The sequence below is a fragment of the Acomys russatus genome, chromosome 28, assembly GCF_903995435.1.
Source record: "Acomys russatus chromosome 28, mAcoRus1.1, whole genome shotgun sequence".
Lineage (NCBI taxonomy): Eukaryota > Metazoa > Chordata > Mammalia > Rodentia > Muridae > Acomys > Acomys russatus.
The window spans coordinates 14,368,118-14,389,849 of NC_067164.1; the positions used below are offsets into that span (position 1 = coordinate 14,368,118).

Here is a 21,732-nt window from a genome sequence, read left to right on the forward strand (position 1 = left end):
TATTTTTATTTCGCCATTGACTTATACGTGTACAATGGAAGGATAGATATTATATCCCTTGGAAGAAAGCAGTACTCAATCATAAAACCACTTTTGAGCATGCAAGGATGACTTTGAGGGCTAATCCCTCAGGTGGTAGTAAGGAGAGGCAGAAATGTCTGTGTACATTAACATTCCAGAAGTCTAAATTGCTGCTAATAGCTTAGAATATCAGGAAAGCAAAGACTTGGAGTTATGTTATGTTATGCAAAGTGACCCCAGCCACGTCTAAATGATACGTATTGACTAGTGGTTTCTGCCCCTAAAACACAAAACTCTATACTATACAGGGCTGGTATAGACTTGGCTGGTGATGCTGACATCTTTTAACCCACACGTTTAGAACTCAGGTTCACAATAAGCTCTGGGAACCCAGCTGGCTCTAGGCATGGGGAAAAGAGAAGCTCTTCCAGTCACCATTAAAAGGCAGCATTTTACTAGTTAATATCACAGGAAAAAGGACCCAGTAAGAATGTTCTTCTGCGAACAGCAATTGGCTATCAACTTAATGTCTCAGACCTCAAAGACAAAATTAGCACTGAGCACCATTAGGAGGCAAGTATGACGCAGGGTCTCTACAGCCATACACACCTCAACTAGAAGGTGAAAAGGAAGATGCCTATTTCTATATGAAAAAATATCTAGCTACTAAATAAAAAAGTAGAGACTTAAATGCAGATTTTTTAATGGAAATGATCATTCCACCTCATGAATTCATGGCACTACTTATCCAATGGATTGGATTGTCCATTACATGTCAGGCCCCAGGACTGCAGTGGAAGCGACAAAGTCCCACTTTCAGGAAGCATGCTCACTCATCAATACAGCTGCTGGGTACTCAATAAGCAGTACACAGGCCTTTTATTAGAAGTGATCACTATGGACAGCATGATGGAAAGTGACAGAGATCAATACATGGGTACCAGAATGTTCTGGAAAGGCATGTCAGGAGATTATCTGTTGTAAGGGATAAAAGGGAACCAGCCAAACTAGTAGCCAAGAATTTCAGACCAAAGGAAAACCAGGGTCAAAGGATCTGCCATGCTTAAAGAACAGGGGAAAGATAGAAACCGTGAGGTATAGGACACTGGTATGTATGCACTCAATCAGGTTAAATGAAGGTGGGCTACTTCAAGATATTGTAGACCCTAATGAGTTTAAATTTTGTTCAAAATGTCAGGGGTTAATGCTGGTCCCCAAGATCTGGTTTCAGTTCAGACAAGCACATTCTCATGTACACCAAGTGATGAAAGAAGGACATCATCATGGAGCTGTGTGGACCATGAACACATGGCCACGAGGGCTGGCCTGACGGAACAGAAGCAGCCCAGGAAGGATCAATTATGACAAGTAAATTTGGGTGTGTAGCCGGAAAACAGCAAAAACAGCTTGGAGCATTGATAGCTGCCCAGTTATTGTGCTTATTGTACACCTATAAGGTCTCTGTCTCGATTATTTGGGAACTGGCTAGAGTGGAGAAGCCCTCTAGAATCTGGTAAAAATTTCACAACATCAAAATGATATCAAAAGCCATCCGTCATTCTAAGTAGTATAAGACACATAATTGACCACTTTAAGCCAGGATCGGGTTAAGAATGAATTGCAAGGAAAGCTGAGTGGAAGCAGGGCATTAGTTTAAAGACTATTTATTATAAGAGTCACTGCTTGTATAATGTGGAAGCAGGAGGCAGAAGAATGAGTCAGGAGATTAATAAGAAGGCTGCAATAGCAAACTTCATTGGAATCAACAGAGCCTGAGATTATTATTAGATCAATGGTGAATTGAGGGACTATGTTTTTACTCTCACACGGAGGCAGCTGGCAATGTCTAGAGACTAAGGTTATTGCCAAACATCCCACAACACATGAGAATCTTCCTGCAATGAAGAAAAAGGGAAGGATAGGGGGTAATATAGAAGAGGAGGGGGAAATAGAGGAGAAAAGAAAGAATGAGAACAGGGAAAAAGAAAGGGATAGGTGGAGACAGAAAGAGAAAAAAAAAGAGATGGGGCACAAGGAGGGAAGGGGTCCATAAACTCAATAACTAAATGAGACTTGAGAAGGAAAAAATAATCAAAACAAAATTTGGAGGAGTGAGATATTTGGGATGTATTTTAGAAGTGGTACTGATAGGACATGCCAATTCCTGTAAGATAAGTTCAATAAAGTAGAATGAGATGTCTGACTTTAGGCAGTTGAAAGAACGGTAGTGTTACCTTCCAAGACTGTGAAATCCTGAGGGCAAATTAGGCTGGAAATGGGTTACAATCAGGAATTGGGTTTGAATAGCATGTTAAAGGTGAGTTGTTAGACACTAAAGTAGTGTACTTTTAACTGGTAAAACCTACCTGGGCAATATTAGATGAGCTGATAAAAAATTTTGAGCTTTCTGTATTATATTTAGAACTGACAGAAGGAGAGATTCTGGAAAAGAGATTACCAATAATAAAAGAGAAGGGAATGAAAAGGATAATAATGAAAAAAAAAAAAAGATGAAACAGTGCTAAGCTGGAGAAAAGGCAGGAGTAATATCATAGATGCCAAGAAAGAAGAGGGTTGTATTTCAAGAAAGAAACAGTGACTCATGTGTTTTTTTTTTTAATAAAATGGCTGCCAAAAGCTGAAGAGGGAGAAGACCAAGACACATCCATACGTTCTGCCAATGTGGAGGTCACCAGTGCCCATCAGAGCACCTGCTTTTATGAAAGCAGCTTCAGAGTCATGATGGGAACTGAAGCCATTGTGAAATGACTGAGAGGTGCCAGTCACAGAGAGAAATGCAGAGTTCTAAAAATGAAGACGTTGTCAAGGAGGAATTTAGCCACTGGGGGTTTTGATATCTCAGAATATAAACCATGTTAGTATCCTGAAGAAAAATCATTCAACAAAAAAAACCAAATGAGAGGTGAAGTCTTCCAAAATTGGGAAAAAATAGAGGCAAAGGTGTAAACGTTGTAATTTACCAAGAGTAAAGGACATTTCCTCTATTAAAGAATGTTTACTTAGAAGACAAGAGAGACTGGACGGTGGTGGTGCATTCCTTTAATCTCAGTACTCAGGGGGCAGAGGAAGGCAGATCTCTTGAGTTTGAGGCCAGCCTGGTCTACAGAGAGAATTCCAGGAAAACCAAGGCTACACAAAGAAACCATATCTCAAAAAAATCAAAAAAGGAGGGGGAAGGAAGAGGAGGAGAGGAAAAGAAGAAGAAGAAGAAGAAGAAGAAGAAGAGGAGGAGGAGGAGGGGAGGAGGAGGGGGGGGGGGAGGAGGAGGAGGGGGAGGGGGAAGAGGAGGAGGAAGAGGATGAGGAGGGGGAGGAGGAAGAGGAAGAAGAAAGAAGGCAAGAGAGTACTATTACCCCTCAATATTGTCTCAATTAATTGGGAGGAAAGGGTATGAGATAAAGGAATATAAATAAGATATTTGAAGAGATGCAAGCCCAAAACAGAGGTCCTTAGTTAGCTAGCAGTGGTACCATAAAGCTATGATTGTCTTAACCACCGTTTGCTCAGGGTTTGGAATAGTGGAGTCTTCCCACTAGAACCACAGCTGTCTAAGTGCTATCTTGATGGCCTACCTCTGAAGATTACTGGAGACAACGGCCATGCAGCAAAGCAACTAGAATTACTGGAAGTGCTTGCCCAGACCACTAATCTCATGTTAGCATAGCCACTTAGTCACAAGGACAACATAATGTATTTTTTTCAGTCTAAAATCTTGGTCTCTTTCTCTTCTCCCCCAACTCCTACCAAATGAATTTGCCTAATAGTTTAAAGAGTAAAAAGAAGATATCAAATTTTTTTTTCAGTGTATTGCCACCATATCTACAAAGCCATTGCATTCTGTGCCCAAGATTTGCCTTTATCCTGTTGTGGTGGCTCAGTCAAAACCCACTGTCTCCATTTGATCTCTTCATCCAACACATCCTTCCTTCCCATGACTGTTGTCCCTACAGATGCATCAATGTTTCCTTCTTCAGCTACTACTCCCCTTTGAGAGGCTCCCAATAATTATATAATGCTGGTATTATAGCATCTTTGTGTTTTGAAGGCAAAAGGAGCATGGAGCAGAATGGGGGGGGGGAGGAAATAAAATACAAAAAAAGGAAGATGCCATTCACCCTTCTTAGGCAGCATTCAACCTCACTGCACAGATTTCTAAGTAAGTCTGATATATTCTGCTGACATGGACTCTACCTGTTGTCCACTGATTTACCTTCCATTCACTTCTCAACATACTCTGATTCCACTTTCAATCCTTACGACTCTAGTTCCATACCTATTCTGCTACTAAGTGGCCACATTCAGTTATCATGCCTTGACTTGTGAGAAATTCTCCATGCTTTGCTCTTTAATTGTTCTTTTTTATTTCACATGTGTTACTAATTTACATCATTTGTTCTCCTCCCTTTCCTCTCTCCAATGCCTCTTTCATTCTCTTTCAAATTCATGCCCCCTTTTTCTTTTATATACATATAAACATTGAATATATAATATATATATGTATATATATATATATATATATATATAAGTGTAAGAGGCAGAGGACTGAGATGTCTGTTGCTGCTGTCTTTTGTTGCTCCTGAATATATGGCTTACTTTACACTGTGTAAAACTATTCTCTCAATGTGTTCCCTTAGTCTCTGCACCTTCTTAATCTGTTGTAGTGACTTATCCACATTTATACACATTACAAAATATAAACCACTGCTACAGATTCCTTTGCCTTGCCACTGCTACGTCAAAATCACTTGCATACCTCCACACCTGCAACTCCAGATCCAAGTACAAGTCCACGGCAAAACATCCTAGAAACTGACACCTACAACTCTGAAATGAAATGATCTCCTGAAGTAAGATAATTCTGCATTTAACTTTGAAATCACAGAATCTCCTGATGCCACAAGAGAGCCTCATCCTAGCCTTCGATTTGATTTTGAAATTAGGTATTTTTCTAATTACTCTCACAAAGCTGGAATTCACTTCCATGACGATCTACTATTTCCTCCTACTAGCAAAGCATCCTTCATCCTTTCCTTCAGCTTCTTTATTTGCCTTTTCTTTGTAAGACACCCTTTTCTGTTTTGAAAATTCTGTTTATTTGTTTTGCTGTTTGGGGCTTATAATTGAACATCTACTGTTGAGTACAAAATTTTATATTAATAGAGCATAATATTATAGTCTATCAAGCTGAAGGCCACTGAATATGGAAATTTGATAAAACATATTCAAAATTCTAATAACAATGCATCACCTACAACCAAGGGCTAACTTACTTGGCCAAGAAATCTGGATATTTTCCCAATACATTCTGACCAAAATATCAGTAAATTAGAAAAACATATACATAGTATTCTTCCATTAAGTAGAATTTTAGACGAGCAATTCAATTCAAGCCTAGCCTCCATCCAACTACTTGACAGAAAATTAACTCTATTTCACATTTCTAAGCATATTCCCTACTTTATTTTGGGAAACTATTAATTGGTTAAGTATTTTTCCTATTTTTATAAATGTGGAAACAGAAACAAGTATACATTCATTCAGTTCCAGTCGTTAATTTATCAGTCACATACAAGAACTGTGGTTACAGTTATAGAGATAACAGCTAATACTCAGAGTGTTCCTTGAAATATCTCAAAAGAATAACAAAAATGATATCCATGAAAGCAGACTACAGAAAGTCATAAATTACTAATAAGAATTCAGAAAAGTAATAGTGACTCCAAGTAAGAACAGAGAATGCCTTTTTGAAGGTGCTAGAATCAAGAAGGAGAGTGGATGATAAGCAAAAAAGGGGGGAGTGGTAACAGGAGGACTCCAAGCAAAGAAGGTATGATAAGCAAATGCAACACTATAAGATGAATCTGCACTCCAGCTGTTTGCTGACCTCTTGTGATGCATTCATTTTGTGCTTCTTGGCTACTTACTGGGTTTCCTAGAATAATATAAGGATGGATTTTGTCCTAATCACTTTGGTACCATAGAACCTAGGACATATCCAACTTGTTTCTGCTTAATAGATATCATTGTATTTATAGTGAATAAGAAATGCTGGATATATACCCAGAAAATGCTCCACCACACAACAAGGACATGTGCTCAACCATGTTCATAGCAGCCTTACTCATAATAGCCAGAACCTGGAAACAGCCTAAATGTCCCTCAGTTGAAGAATGGTTAAAGAAACTGTGGTACATTTACACTATGGAAATGATCATGCTGAGTGAGTTAACCCAGAAGCAGAGAGACTCACATGGTATATACTCACTTATAATTGGGCAATAGCCCAAATGCATGTCCCCAGGATAGTCTTCACTTACCAGGAGATTGGGATAGAGGTGAGGACAATCCTAACTGGGACTCTAGGTAAGAGAAATATAGGAGATGGGGAAATAGAAGGACCCAGGGGTCCTAAAACCTACAAGAAGACATCGTGATGGGTGGATCAGGGCCCAGGGGTTTCTGCTCAAACTATTGCACTAACCAAGGACAATACAAGTAGTAAACATTGAACCTCTACTCTGATCTAGCCAATGAACAGGACATTCTCCACAGTTGGGTGGAGAGCAGGGACTGACTCTGACATGAACTCTGGTGCTCCATATTTGACCACCTTCCCTTGGTGGGGAGGCCGATGGCATTCAAAGGAAAGAAATAGCAGGCTACCAAGATGAGATTTGATAGCCTATGACATATAGTGGGGGAGGAGGTTCCCCTCGGTCATAGGCCTAGGGGAGGGGAATAGGGTGAAAGCAGGAAGGAGGGAGGAATGGGAGGATACAAGTGATGGGATAACAATTGAGTTGTAATCTAAATAAATTAATTTTAAAAAAGAAATGCTGGGTATAATTTCCATTATTAATGTACTTAACTTGTTCAAACACCATAATCAATAGGATTCATTCACCTAGCATCCTTGTAACATTGACAAAAGGAGATAGAAAGGATTTCCAATCTGCCTTATCCTTCCATTGTGAACAGCTCCTCTTGGACTGAACTTCCTCAACAGTATCATTAATAAGTCCAGCTTTACCTATGTGCATTGATTATGATGGAGTTGGGGAGGTAATAAATATCTTGACTGAAAACTCTTGCAAAGTTCAGGGATTGTACGAACCATGAGAGAATTCTGTCAAGTTTCCTCTAATTGGAGAATTAATTTATATCTTCATCGTTATGCTCTTAAGTCTATTAAGACCTGTCACTGTCTGGTATGAATTTGGTCATTCTAAGAAATGGCACATAAACTGAATGAATTTCAAAGAGTCGTAACCAAAGGAACATAAAACTAGAACCAATAAAGAAGCATCATGAAGTGCCTAGAACTTCACGGCTAAAAGACATCACTTATAGTTCCTAAAACCCCATAACGAACCTTGATGCCTCAAGTCCTTTCAGAAACACAATTATCTAGCTTATGAACCTTGCTCTTGTACAATTTAGAAAATGTCCCCTTTCCTGGTATGTACCTCTGTAATTATATTGTTGGAAATTATCTACTTTCAGACTTAAATTTTCTAGTCTAAGAAATTACTCAGCCCTCATAGTGTTGCCTACTTGTTTTAGTCTAATCCCCTGACTACTCAGTTTCCTGGCTAGGGCATGTCTCACTTCAGCCTGGGGTTGGAGGTATGTCTGAAATATGTAATGCCCTCACTGTGAGGTTCCTGAGTCACCTGAGCCTCAGACAGAAGAAGCAGTGACTCAAATGAGCCTGCTATTCAGTGGAGCCATACCATAGACTGGAAATCGAACACAGGTGTCCCCACCTAATCCCAGAGAAGACAGAGGTGGCATGAGATCCAGCTCATCCTCCACGCAAATAGAAACATATAATGACCTGCAAATTATCCCAAATAAAACCTGCAAGACGTAGAACATGAATTGCCCAGGGGGTGGTTATCACATGCTATGAAGCTGCTTGAAAATCTAATGCTCCTACCAAGATGTAAGCTCCATAAGGGCAGGCATTGTTATCCCTGGAAACTGAACAGCGTTCATGCTTAAACGCTAATGTTGAGCATGGTAAATGATGGGTTGGGAAAATAAAGGAGCGAGAGCTGGAGAGTTGGCTCAGTGGATAGGATCACTGGTTTCTCTCCCAGGAAAACCCAGGCTTGATCCCAACACACACACTGGTGGCTCACAGTCATCTCTAACTCCAGGACCAGGGGATCCAATTCCCTTTTCTGGCCTCTACAGGCACACGTGGCACCCAACACACACACACAAAAAAGGGGGGGAAATACCCACAAACAAGTTTTAGATGTTTTTAAATAAATTGACTCAAAAACAAAAAAGATGAACTTGCCAAGGAAATGTGATAAAAACAAGAAATTGCTTCAAGACTCCAAATGTTGCAAATGGCCCATCAGATAAAAGCACTCACTGCCAATGTACACAGGAATGAGCACGCACGCACACACACACACACACACAAATAAATAAATAAAGGAGGAGAAGGAAGAGTCCTCTGTATTAATTTTTACCATGGCTATTGTGTCTTGCTCATCGTATTTATTCTCCAAATCCATCTAGTGCATATTCTCTCCCCCTCTCTCTCTCTCTCTCTCTCTCTCTCTCTCTCTCTCTCTCTCTCTCTCTCTCTCTCCCCCCCCCTTTGTGTGCATATGCACGTGTGTGTTCATATGTATGTTTGCACATGTACATGTGGATATGCATGCATGTGTGTGCACATTCATGTAGAGGTCAGAAGTCAGTTAGGATGTCACTCTCCACCTTATTTCTCAAGACAGGATTTCTCACTGAACCTGGAGCTGGCCAACTAGCTAGATTCTAGGCTAATAAGCTCCAGGGGTCTGTCCCCAACAAGTCTAGGGTTACAGACAACAGCAGCTGTGCCCAGCTTTTATGGGGGTGCTGGTGACCCAAACTCAGGTCCTCCTGCAGGCATTTTAGCAGCTGAACCATATCCCTTCCCACTCCTTGCTTTTTAATGAATTTCTTTCCATCCTTTTAAAACTCATCTCAAACCTCCTCCATAAAGCCTTCCCTGCCCCTAATCATAAGCTCTTCTTCACACCTGTGCATATTCTGTTAAACTTACTACCCGTGTCATTAGCGTTAGCCTTCTATACAGTGTTCCTCCATTCCTACCAGATCATCTGACAGCCATCAGTCAGCTGGGGATGAGTAGAGTTGGTTCAGGAAAAACTTAGGTAAATGCCTTATCATCTCAATCTATTTTCCATCAGTAGTCACCCCACACTGAAGAAAAGACAACACTGAATGTCATGTGGTCTTCAGTATGACATTCTGGCAGACAGGGTTGTCATTGATTTCAATTCACATATTATTGAACAGACCCAACCTTATCTGACGGCCAAGCCCTGGAAGCCTGTAAATAACTGTGAGCAAAACATCTTGTGAAAGAAATCTCTGTCTTTGGCTTATATCACATCATCCTTTTTCATTATTTAAAAATCAAGCAAATTATTCATTAATTCCTAGAGGCAATTTTGTCATATCCATTGAAATTGTAGGTGTGCCTTTTTAATATTCCTAGGAGTAACACCTACAGAAATACTGCTACATCTGAAAGAAATGTCTCATGAGGATGTTTGTTGTAACATGTTCATAAATTTGAAATAGAATGATACCAGGTTATCTATACATCAAAAAGAAAGTGTAACACAATTTAACCATTAAATAAATAAAATTAATCTTCTGCACTGACACATAAAGTTTGTTGTTTATCAAGAAAACAAGTTAGGTGTTAGGGAAATATACATAATAGACCTTATCTTCATAAAGTATACAGAGAGCTCCTTTTTGCTCATTTCTATATGATAAAAACAGTAAATTCAAGAAATATTTTGAAAGAGAGTTGGAAGGAAAGACAAATGGCATTTTTTTTTCTGTCTGCACTTTTTAAAATTATACAGGCATGTCTCCCTAAAATACCCTCTAGTCAAATCGTAGACATTGGGTAATTTAATGTCTGCAGCTAATAACCCATCTAATGAAGTGCTGGGTAATGAAACCGAATGACTTCACAGACAGTTTAGTCCTGATTGGTCTCTCAAGTTGTCTGTCTCCTGCGGATGAGCTTAAATTCCTTCCACAAACACAATTCAGCAAAAGATACAAAATTTTGCACCAGAGTAAAGTGGAGAAGTCATCTGGATTTTGACTATCATTTTGCCTGGTAGCACAAAGGTAACATTACTTGACCAGATTGCAAGGAGAATGGCCACTGTTAAGTGTCATCCTCTCTCAAAGATTACAGAAAGGGAAGGAGTAACACAATTTTGTTCTTATAGGCAGCAAACTGAAACATGAAGACTACGATTCTACTGTGGTGTCTTCTAGGATCAACTCAGTCATTACCAGTAAGTGCAATATGTTTACTTTATGTACTGACCAGCCTCAGCCGTGTCTCGTTTACAGACATTTATCTCTTCATGCCTTTGGACAAAACCACTCTGTTCTATGACCCATTTTTTTTAAGTTTCCAAATTTAACTTCCAAAACAAAAGATGCTAAACTAATAAGGTGTTAGTGTAAAGTTCAATGATTTGCATTTTTTAAAATGCATCCACTTTATCATGGAAGAATTTCTGTTGTTTTGGCAAAGCAATAGAGTCACATGAGTGACAGAATAGGGAACTATTTTATTTTCCAAAACAAAATTAAGATTTTTCTGGGGACTAGTTATTTGCTCATGACTAAAAGGGTAAGCTACGCTTTTTCATTTCTCTATTGGATAAACAAAGCATCTAAATTGAATAAGCTCTTAGCTACAAAACTGCGTGATACACATTATGAAATGGTGAGCCTTTTTTACTTAACACATACAAATTACAAAGTATTTAAAATGGAGGAAGAGGACAGGTGTTCCATCCTTATTTCAGTTGTCTTATTTTATAGACACAGAGATGGGCTGTTTTATCTGTATGTGCACTTCTCTTTGATCAAGACACTTAAGATATATACAAGAAAAAGGGCAATAAGTTTACTCTGGAAGAAGGACAAGAGCCCTCAGTCTCACGTGGCTCTTCCACACTCCCCGGTCCAATCAGCAGAGACTCACTGGAAACAGACTTGTCCTGATTGCTAAAACTGATGAGAACAAAACTAGGGGAACATGATACCCCCCAAAATTCACAATGACTACACAGATCAAATCATTGTTTAGAGAAAGCTTAGACTGTAAAAAATCTCTGCGGAGAAAAAATGAATAGGGAGGATGAAACAAAATAATATTAAGAAGTTCTCAGTGTAGACTGTCTTTGTAGGGGTAGCAAAATAAAAAGCAAAAGACCTGAAAATGGCCCAAGAGCTGGCGCACTGGAGGAGCAGCCTTCCTGCCCTCTGGGATGCACCCAGGAGTGACAGCATTCTGGGGTCAGACTGGGGGGAGGGTTTATTGTATTCAGGAACAAGAGTCACTCACTGCAGTAGTCTTAGGATTGACTGACTCTGACACTCACCAGATAACCTTTCCCAGGTCTTCTTTCACCTATAAAACATAAAAAAGAAAAAAATGCACACAACCAGATGATGTGGATTGCAAGGTCATTTCCCCTGAACGTTTAACAAATCTTAATACACAGTAAATTCTCCGCCAGGAAAGAGACTGGATTTCCATTACAGGATTGACATGTCACATGCAAGACAAAAATGGGAAGCCTAAAAAAAATTACAGTAGGACTTGTGGAAGTTTAACTCAAATATTGCAAGGGGGATAAAAAGCAAATGTGCATAGATTTAAGAGTCAGAGTGTAACAGGGGGAGGTAATCCCCCTCAGGAACAGTCATAGGGGAGGGGAATAAGGGGAAAATGGGAGGGAGGGAAGAATGGGAGGATACAAGGGATGGGATAACCATTGAGATGTAACAAAAATAAATTAATTAAAAAAAAAAAAAACCCAAAACAAAATAGCAAAAAAAAAAAAAAAAAAAAAGAGTCAGCGTGTAAGAGGAGTCATAACAGAGGAGAGAAACAGCTGCCATAAGTAAATGGGAGCCAGGGCCAACCACTGGAGCCTTGACCTGGCAAGTCCCCAGCTTCTGACTCTATCTCCTGCATAAAATATTTGAGGACTTAAAACTGCTCCAGAAAACACGGGGCTTATATTCATAGTGCTGTTTGGGCGTGGCCTGTTCCCTTCCGGATACAGATGGGTACAGAACTTCAAGCGCATCTCTCTCACTTTATCAAGTATTTATATTCACAGAAGCAGGTTAGCCCTGCTTCGGGACTTCCTCCAACAAAACCGACTCCAGATCAGGCGAGACTACGAACCCAACAGCAGCCAAATCAGGTAAGCACCCAACAAGAGCGAAGACTTATAAACCGGGAAAAGAGGTGTGTTAAGACTGGCAGCTTTCTTAAAATCCAGATTTGCACAGTTCTTGTGTCTGAAGAGGCTTTTTTCCTTGGGAGAAATAAGAAAAGAATGCAAATGTACTTGCTTTTACATTTAAATGAAGAAAGCAAAGCAGCCTCATTCTTTTTCCCTCGTATGTGAATTATATGAGCAGGAATTTGGTTTAACAACTACTGGTAAATCTAAAAAGCTTTGAAAAGTGGATAGCATCACCTATTTGCAGAGCTGTGACATCCCATGTGCTTTGAAGATTAAAAAAAAAAAATTAAAGACAGGTTAAGAGGTATATGTGTGTGTGTGTGTGTGTGTGTGTGTGTGTGTGTGTGTGTGTGTGTACACATACATACATACGTACACCTACATCTTTTCTCATGGCTCACTCTCTTCACCATCTGCCAACTGTGTGTGCTCATGTGTGTGTATATGTTCATGGGTGTGTCCGTGTGTGTCCATGTGTGTTTATCTGTGTGTGTATGTGTTATGCATATGAATGAATATGTGGAGACCAGAGGCTGACATCAGGTGTCTTCCTCTATTGACGAGCCTGGGATCCTTCTTTTCCACCCCCAGCACTGGAATTACACATGCAGCTCTTTGCTTGGGTCTTCATGGTTGCACAGCAAATGCTGCATCCATTGAGACCGCCCCCCCATGCCCTCCCACAGTTTTCTTAAGTTTCATCACTGCCAATGAACTGATGTTTTGCTGTAAAGCCTGTATTTTCATACATATTTCAAGAACCTTGATGACTGCATTGTCTTTTCGCTTCTATGTTCCCCACTCATCCAACTCCTACTTTGCTATAAAGGACCCTGCCTTGCCTTCATTTAGATTCTGAAATGTCCATCAATAGTATTAGACGTTCAAACTGTCTCTTTAGTTATTGGACATTGTTGATCATTCAAGCTGAATCAATCTAACTCATTAAAGAACCTGTAGCTTATACTATTAGAGACATTTTTAGGGGAAAGAATATATAATTGAATGTTTGAAATTAAGTACTAAAACAAAAATATTATAACTAATAAACATAAATAAATCACCTGATGAATACCAGAAGCTTGGAATACTGCTAGGGCATCCAGAACAACACAGGAAATGAAGAGGCCTCGTGTAGACAATTTAAGGGTAGTGAGAGAGCTTGAACCTTTGCTTTCATTGATTCCGAGAACAGTACAAGCTACCTGGGACTCTCTACTATTGACATTGTAGTCGAAATAGATAATCTCTTGTCTAATGCCCAATTTCAATGCCCTGCAGATTTTTCCTTCCATAAATCTAATACCACTGACACAGCTGCTCACTCTGGGGTCAGACCTGCAACTGGTGAGTACTCTTTTATAAATCCTCTCACTCCCTTTTGCTTAATAAATAGGGAACTGATGTTGAGCATGAAGGAGAGTCAAGAACATAGAGAAATGTCTATCCACAAGTACACAGGCACATGGGCTGGAAGAGGAGCAGGAGAAAAGCCAGAGAGTCAGATGGCACTGAATCATTCTTTGAAATTTTTCCAAATAATTCCCTCTGTACAGTTTATCTCATTTTCACCTTTAATCTCCAGATCCTGATGCCTCTTCTTTAAGGTCCTGCCCCAGACCTTCCTTGGTGCCCCTCTACATTTACAGGCTACATAAACACTGTGATTGCTATTGTCACCCTCTATGGTGACAAGCAAGGACAACAAGATTTTCTCTCTGCTCATAGAGCATCTGTAAAGATCCATCTGTTTGGGGAAGAAAAATGTTTCCCTCCTGATCCAACCCAGTGTTCATATTTAAATATACTATTAATCAGTGTTCTGGACAAGGTATTTTGTTCTGTATCTTGCAGCATTGTTTGGAAATACCTATGAATTCATAATTCACTTCTAAGGGGAAAAAACAATTAGAAAATGTCCAAGAACCATTATTGTAGTTAGAAGCGGGGAAATTACCTAAATGATCTCAGATATACCAAATGAAAAAAAAAATTAATTCCTGGGGTAGAAAGGAGGACAAATGCCTCAGTGTATAAAAGCACTTGCAACAAAGGTCTGAAACCAGAGTTTGAAGCCCAGAAACCCCTTAAGGATACAGGAGAGAACAGACACCAAAAGTTGTCCCCTAACCTACACAAATACATGCTGTGGCACTAGAACACACACTAAAATTTTACCTTTTTTATTTTTAGTTTAATGTAGGGGGTTGAGAGATAGGCTGGGGGTTAACAGCACTTGTAGAGGGCTTGTAGCAGTGTAATGTAGATAGGACTGTATACTGCTCTTGTAGAGGGCCTGCGATTCAGTTCCCTACACCTACACAGAGCAGTGTGGCTCCCTACACCCACACCCACCACTCACAACTTCCTATAACTCCAGCTTCAGGGGGTCCAGTGCCATCTTCTGTCCTACTGAGACACCTGCAGTTACACACACACACACACACACACACACACACACACACTGGCACACATGCATACATGTAATTAAATATAAAAAATCCTTGGAAAAAAATCAATATTGAGGTTAGTAATGGACCTTGTGCTAGGAAATTAAATGTCTTCGTTTCATCTCTGTGATTAATTACACACAATAAAACATTATAGACTTATATATGAAATTCTTCCATTAAATGTATTTTTACTGTTAATAAGTATGTTTTAGGGTCCTAGATGTTCAAACTGAAAGAAACATAATGAAAATCTGCTTTGATGCCCCACAGTTCCACCCTGCTGCCGTGGCGCATGGTGCACAGACTCTCCCTTTCACACTGGGGCCGCTGAATGGACAGCAACAACTGCAACCCCAGGTAAACTGAGGAAAGGCTTCCTGAACTTGAGAGCATCTTCTCTCAGCTGAAGCCACAGGGATGAAGGACCCTATCTCAAAGAATTTGGAGGCAAAATGCAGATAACTTGCAGGTTTTGTTCTACTAAACACAAAGCATTGCAAACTGTTTCCAAGCCTTAAAAAATATTCCTTACAGTGTTAATGTTAGTAACTAGCTGCATAGTATGGTGCCATATACATAACTCCTTATTCTGGAAAATCAGGGTCTCTGTTTTCAAAAATGTGGCTTCTTAAGTCATGTTATAGTGCATCCTTATAACTAAGTCTATTGTTGTGTTGAGGGGTGTTTCTTTTTTAACTCATTCATGGACTTTTGGGAAACAAAGACATAATTTTTTTATAATAAGAATTTTGAGAATAAATGTTTTCCTCTAAAAAAGAGCAAAGAAGCAGGCAAAGGAAATGCGAGTCTCTTTAATTCATGATGTTGGTGTAATTCATATGCAGACTGCCCAGCTCAGTCAGTCTCAATTGCCTCAATGACCCCTCCATAACCAGGAAAAGATGAAGGAAGCGAGGAGGACGCAGTGGGCTAGGAGCCTACTGTGGGGCGTGGGAGAAATGGAAAGGAGAATGACAAAAGCACACTTGGTCAAAAGACAACACAACACTGTACTCCCCGAGAGTCAGAGGCATTAGTGAGCATGTTATAAAAGGTTTAGTCGAGAAGAGCTGACATTGCATGTTCCCCAGCATGCAGGAGTGTTGGGTTATTCTTTCTTCATTCTCTCTGGAGATTCCTCAATGTCTCTGGGTCCCCGTGGCTTTCTCCTAGGCCAAACTCCACTCCCTCAAACTTGTTTCATCTTATGTAGAGTGGATAACTTTTTAGAAGTATTTTATTAGCATATGTTGTACATAATAATATAATTGGTCATTATGACTGTCTCATACATATATATGAAGTATTTAATTATAATTACCTCCCATTTACTTTTTTGGTCCCTCTCCTCATCCTCCGCCCACTGACTGTCTTCCTGTATTCTCTCTCTTTGACATCTAGTTTCTCTTCTTTCACACCTTTTTGTGTGTACTATGCATGTAAACCAATGAGATTAATGAGGTTACAGAAGCATAGGTGAGGTGTTATTTAGAGGAACATGAGCAATTTACCAGCAGCTGGATGACTGAAGAAAATGTCTCTATGCTACCTCAGCATAGACCCTCAGAGAGGGGTGGGGACTCATGGGCCCCTCCCCTGTTCATGACAGAATGTTGACAGGTCCAATTTTATGCAGGGTTTGTTCAGGTAATCCCAGCTGCTGAGAGTTCAGGAGTGTGACAACCATGTCCTTCCCACAAGGCAGCACGGCACAGCACCCTGTCCCTTCCTCCAGCTCTTACATTCTTTCTGCCACACTTCTACAGTTTCCACTGAGCCTTGGAAATGGCGGCAAAGAAGGCCCATTTGGGGCTGAGCATTCAACGGTCTTTTTATTCTCAGCATGTAGAGCAGTTAGGAGTCTCTGCCATAGCTGCTGCCCGTTGTCAAACAAAGACGCTTCTCCGACCCAAGATGGTGATAGTAGTACTAATTTGTGAGAATACATATGCCCACAAATTATAATAAGCATAAATATGTATGGGCATAAACATAAATATTTTAAAAGCAATATAAAATTGGATAACTTTCAATGACACAAACCTAGGGATGTGCTTGAAGCCTATTAAAGGCTAACATTGGAAAGAGAAGATTCCACAACATGTAGCTAGTCAAATCCCAGCTCTTCATGTACAGTCTGTGTGGTGTAGGAAAGTTATTTTAACCCTAATGTGACTCCCTCTCCTCAAATTTCAAAACAGGTCTTAAAGTAGATGCTTTCTCTAACTCTTACAAAGATTTTTAAAAGAGTGTCTACAACAGTTTGTACCACATAATAAACACACATGTACCCACTGACATTACTTCAAACAACTTCCAATCGGCAAGTAAGACAATGTATTTCCTTTGTAATTACACTGATGAACAATTAGCTTTCCATTAAGGAGAGACGTCAGTTTGGCATTCTCCAAAATCCTAACCATCCCTTCCTGACCAGTGCTGATGGGTGGTTGGTTTGTTGTTCCCGCTGCTTTAGCTGCTGTTGTGTTTTGCTGTTAATAAACAAGAAGCTGGCTGGCTTTTACAGAAAGGTGTGTGCTTGTCACTGTTGGCCTGACAGGCACTACTGTGCACTACTGTGCCAGCGGAAGGGAAAAATGGCAAGGACGAGAGCCCGTCAGACTCAAATCTTTCAGGGTGGTACATATTACGTTAAAAGGTCAATTTTGACGATTTCTTCCTGACACTATGGATTTTCTATTTAAATAAAAAATAACATTTTAAGTTTTTTGGAGTAGTAGAGAATACCACAGCATGCCACTTCCTGTCCCACTTCAGAGACTCCTAACACTAACCCTGTCTTCAACACTTCTCGCCTACCTTGAAGAGCTTGGCCAGGGCTGTGGGTTGCTGAGCAAATGTAACCCATAATTCACACACCCCCTAGTACTATATTTTAACAGTGATTTTGTCCCTTTATTTTTCAGGTGTTACCCATTATTGTGGCACAACTTGGAGCCCAGGTAAGGCTACTGTTAAACACACTATGATTTTTAATCACCCACGTGCACAATAATGTCTCTTGTCTCAATTCACCAATCAGGGGCCAGGATTCTGACTCACTTTGCACTGTGTGAGCACTGAGACTAGAAAGGTCTAATTTACCTGGCTGGCTGGCAGGTGCACATGTAAGCTCTTTACAGTTAATAGTGACACAGTCTCTTGTAGACGCCACTGTTAACATCCACTCTAAAAACGAAGGAGATGTAGTTGCTCCTCTAGCCACACTCCCAGTAAATGAGGCAGACAGTCACCCCCTGAACCACACTGCCAAGAAAGAAATAACTTAATGGGATGAATATGATGACTCGTGATGTGGGTGATTTATTTGATCTCAAATATGTTTTAGCCATAAGTCTTTATCCCAAAATGCTCAATCCCCCCTTTTTTCTCTTCCTACTTGCTTTTATGAAAGTTATCATATTTTTCAGACTATAAGATGCACCTGACCATAAGAAGCACCCAGTTTTTAGAGCAGTAAAACAGGAAAAATAGTAAAAACAGCAATTGGACCATAAGGTACACCATAATCCCCCACACACACTTTTCGGGGGGGGGGGAAAGAGTACATCTTATGGTCTGGAAAATACAGTACTCTTGAGCTCACTGATAAAATTTCCAAAGACCAAGATCAGTATCAGCATCAAATGGCAGCTTCATTCCTAAAATCAGAGGCAAATATTAGTATAAAATCCATATAAATTCTTAGTGTTTAAACAGCCACCCTAAGTCTACAATCCTCCTGCCTCAACCTTTCCAGTGCTGGATTACAGGAGTGTGTCATTCACTATACCTCCTCCTACCAGCTCTTTCTTCTAAATCTAAGTGTATCTCAAAAAAAAAAATCTGAAGTGCAGAAAATATTTAAGTACAACATACTCATCCAGTAATATTTATGGTGTATAAAAGTACAGCTGAACCTTAAATTTAAGACTAAATCAGAAATAGAAATTATGTAAACTACAACACAACCACAAGTAAATACCATATATCCATTTAAAATTACATTGTTACTATATTTTGCAGTAAGACAACTAAGGGGTTGAAATACAAGAGAAAAAGAAAGTCAAAATAAACTATATGAATAAAGGTTTCTATTATGTGACGAATAAATTGGTAGAAAACACCTGGAAAAACCATCTGTAAATCATAGGATTGGTTTTCTGTTGTTTTCTATATTCTTCAGGCTTCTTTCAATGTTTTTCTATTACTAAATTATATATATATACATACACATATATACATATATAATTTTCAAATAAAGGTAAGTCACATTATCCAACAATAAACATGAGCACATCCTGGCACGAGTTTTATAGTATAGATACCAACCACTAATATATTATTAAAAGTAAAAAAATCTTTCTTTATAATATTTAGAAGTATTTAATGTTTTGAGTTATATTATATTGTATTGAATATATTGAAATTTCTCTAATCACTTCTGTTTATCATTTTGCTTTTAGGGTACTCTCCTAAGCTCAGAGGAATTGGTAAAAAGAAAATCTTTTCAGTCACTCCCATTTTAAGTTCTTCACACTTTGCCCAGTGTCCTCTTAGTTCTTTTGACCACAACCCATCCCTATGTTCTCTACAATGAGCCATGCATTTCACAGCTCCTCAAGTTTGGTTATTCCTTCTTAGCTAAAATCGCTGCCATCTTTGTTCTGCTACTGTACATTAACTCAACTGCACGCTGCCTTTCTCTATATTGCTATCAGACTCAGAACTAACCCAGAGGGCCATTGCATATTTTTAAACTTTATTTCGATCGACTTAAACTTTTCATTGAAGATTATATACCATTCCACAGACGCAGAAGCAAAGTAACACAAGCATTAATTCTTCAGAAAGTATTAAAGCTGCTGCACTTTCCATTTTATGCAATTCCCCCCTATATCATGGCACTGATGAATGAATTGTATAAACGCAAATAATTGGAGAATAGGAATTAAAATTCTTATTCCCATCAGTCATAATTTTCATGCAATAATGTACAGGTCATGTTTAGAAACATCTATTTGGATTACTGTGATATCTAAACATAAAGACAGAAGTAAGGAATTGGGGGCAGGTTCATAGAGCACTGTTTTTAAATTATGAAGAGGGTGTGTGTTATATTTGCTACATTACCCTAAATATAGCTCTCCAGGTGCGGCTCGGCATCACCTTTGCCAGCCCCGACAGGTGGACATTCGCATTGTCATGTCACAAGCACTTTAGCAGCTCTCTCACTTTTAGCCCTCACTCCACAAAGTACCCGACGGAGCCAGACAGATAAATTAAGGCTCAGCAAGCTTAAGTGAGCTAAGTCTCAAAAGCAACAACAACAACCACAGGAAGAAAAAAAAAAAAAGGTGATCCAGAGCCACAGCCATGTGTTCTATTGCATTAGTAGTTTCCAAACATTGTTTTAGGGCGGCCTACGGTAATAATGAAATTGTCACACAGCCCAGCATACACACATGGTTTCACAAAACAATACTTACTCTTATATAAAATGTGTTCAGTCTTCTTGGCTAATTCTAATTTTCATACTTCAAAATCATATGCCATGATCCACGGCTTGAAATATTCTGTGTTGTTATGTGCCTTTCTCTTTTAGCCGAGATCTAGCTCTGCCTTCAGGATCACTTAAGTCTAAGACAAGGCTTCCCTGGCTAGGGTCTGGGCCCTCAGATCACCTCAGCATGACCATGAGAACTAACTTACATTAATACTACCAAGCCCAGGCCAGACCTTGAGTAGAAGCTAACCATGAAAACCCTGGAGATAGAGGAACCTCAGGAAATGCACAGGCCATGCAAGCGCCAAGAAAACTACTTCTGGCCCAACTAGCTCTGTGATGCCTTTAAAGGATGCTGAAGAGAACTTTTAACGGGACTCAAGCCATGAAGGCCAAGCCTCATTAATCAACTTGCATTCATTTTCCACTAACTTGTAGTCTCCTTTTTTGTTTTGTTTTGTTTAATTGTTATGGGGAAAAGAAAGGTCAAGGACAGAGAAAGGGCTTGTCAATATTTTGTGGATTTTCTACCTAGCACTTTCTGCAGAATGCCTGACAAGTCCAAACTGTCCTTTTGTTAGGACTGCCATGCATGTCTGTTCCCTTTTTAAGGAAAAGGGGCCCAGCAACAAATCCCAACACTGAACCCAGCATGAGACTTGACCCTGCCAAGGACAATTTTCTGATGGAGGGTCTTTGGGATTCTCTCTGACTTTAGCCTCTCCCTCCTGCCACTCCCATGCCCGCCTGCTGTCCTCCAAAGCACAAGGACTGGGTCATCTTGTTACCTTGTCTTCTGTTTCCTTCCCTATTCCAGCCATTGGCCTCGCAAATCATCACAGGCCTCCTTATCCACCCCTTGTTCCCTGGAGGCATTCCACCCTCCAGTCAGGCAGGGGTTAAGCCGGATGTGCAGACCGGAGTCCTTCCTGCAGGGCAGGCAGGAGCAACCCCAGCCAACCAGGGGACCACCCCAGGCCATGTCACAACTCCTGGTGTCACAGATGATGATGATTATGAAATGAGCACCCCTGCGGGCATGCGAAGGGCCACACACACCACAGACGGAACCACTGTAGACCCACCGAATAGTAAGTTGTCCCGGCTTCAGCATTCCCTTTTTAAGGAAAAGGAGCCCAGCAACAAATCCCAGTACTGATACCTCATGCTTGTCACCATGAAGGCTGCCTGCCAAGTGGCCTTGTACTGACAAAGGCAGACCTCAGTAAAGGCAAGGAGCCTTCTTTGTTCACGGGCATCAATGCGCATGAAGGAACAGTTCTACCAGGCTACAAACCCAATGGTATTAACCCTAGCAAAAGAGATTCTGTTGCTGATATAACATCCAATACACACACACACACACACACACGCGCGCGCACACACACACACGCACGTGCAC

The 21,732-nt window shown here is 40.1% G+C and overlaps 1 protein-coding gene across 1 annotated transcript; it reads left to right on the forward strand.

Annotated features, from left to right (window-relative positions):
- The first annotated feature begins 10,337 nt into the window (after positions 1–10,337).
- Positions 10,338–21,489, forward strand: Amtn (amelotin). The gene is made up of 7 exons (XM_051170164.1): positions 10,338–10,391; positions 12,240–12,326; positions 13,653–13,718; positions 15,095–15,181; positions 17,752–17,787; positions 19,291–19,317; positions 21,148–21,489. The coding sequence occupies exons 1-7, from the start codon at positions 10,338–10,340 to the stop codon at positions 21,487–21,489; spliced, it is 699 nt and encodes a 232-aa protein (XP_051026121.1).
- The last annotated feature ends 243 nt before the right edge of the window (positions 21,490–21,732 follow it).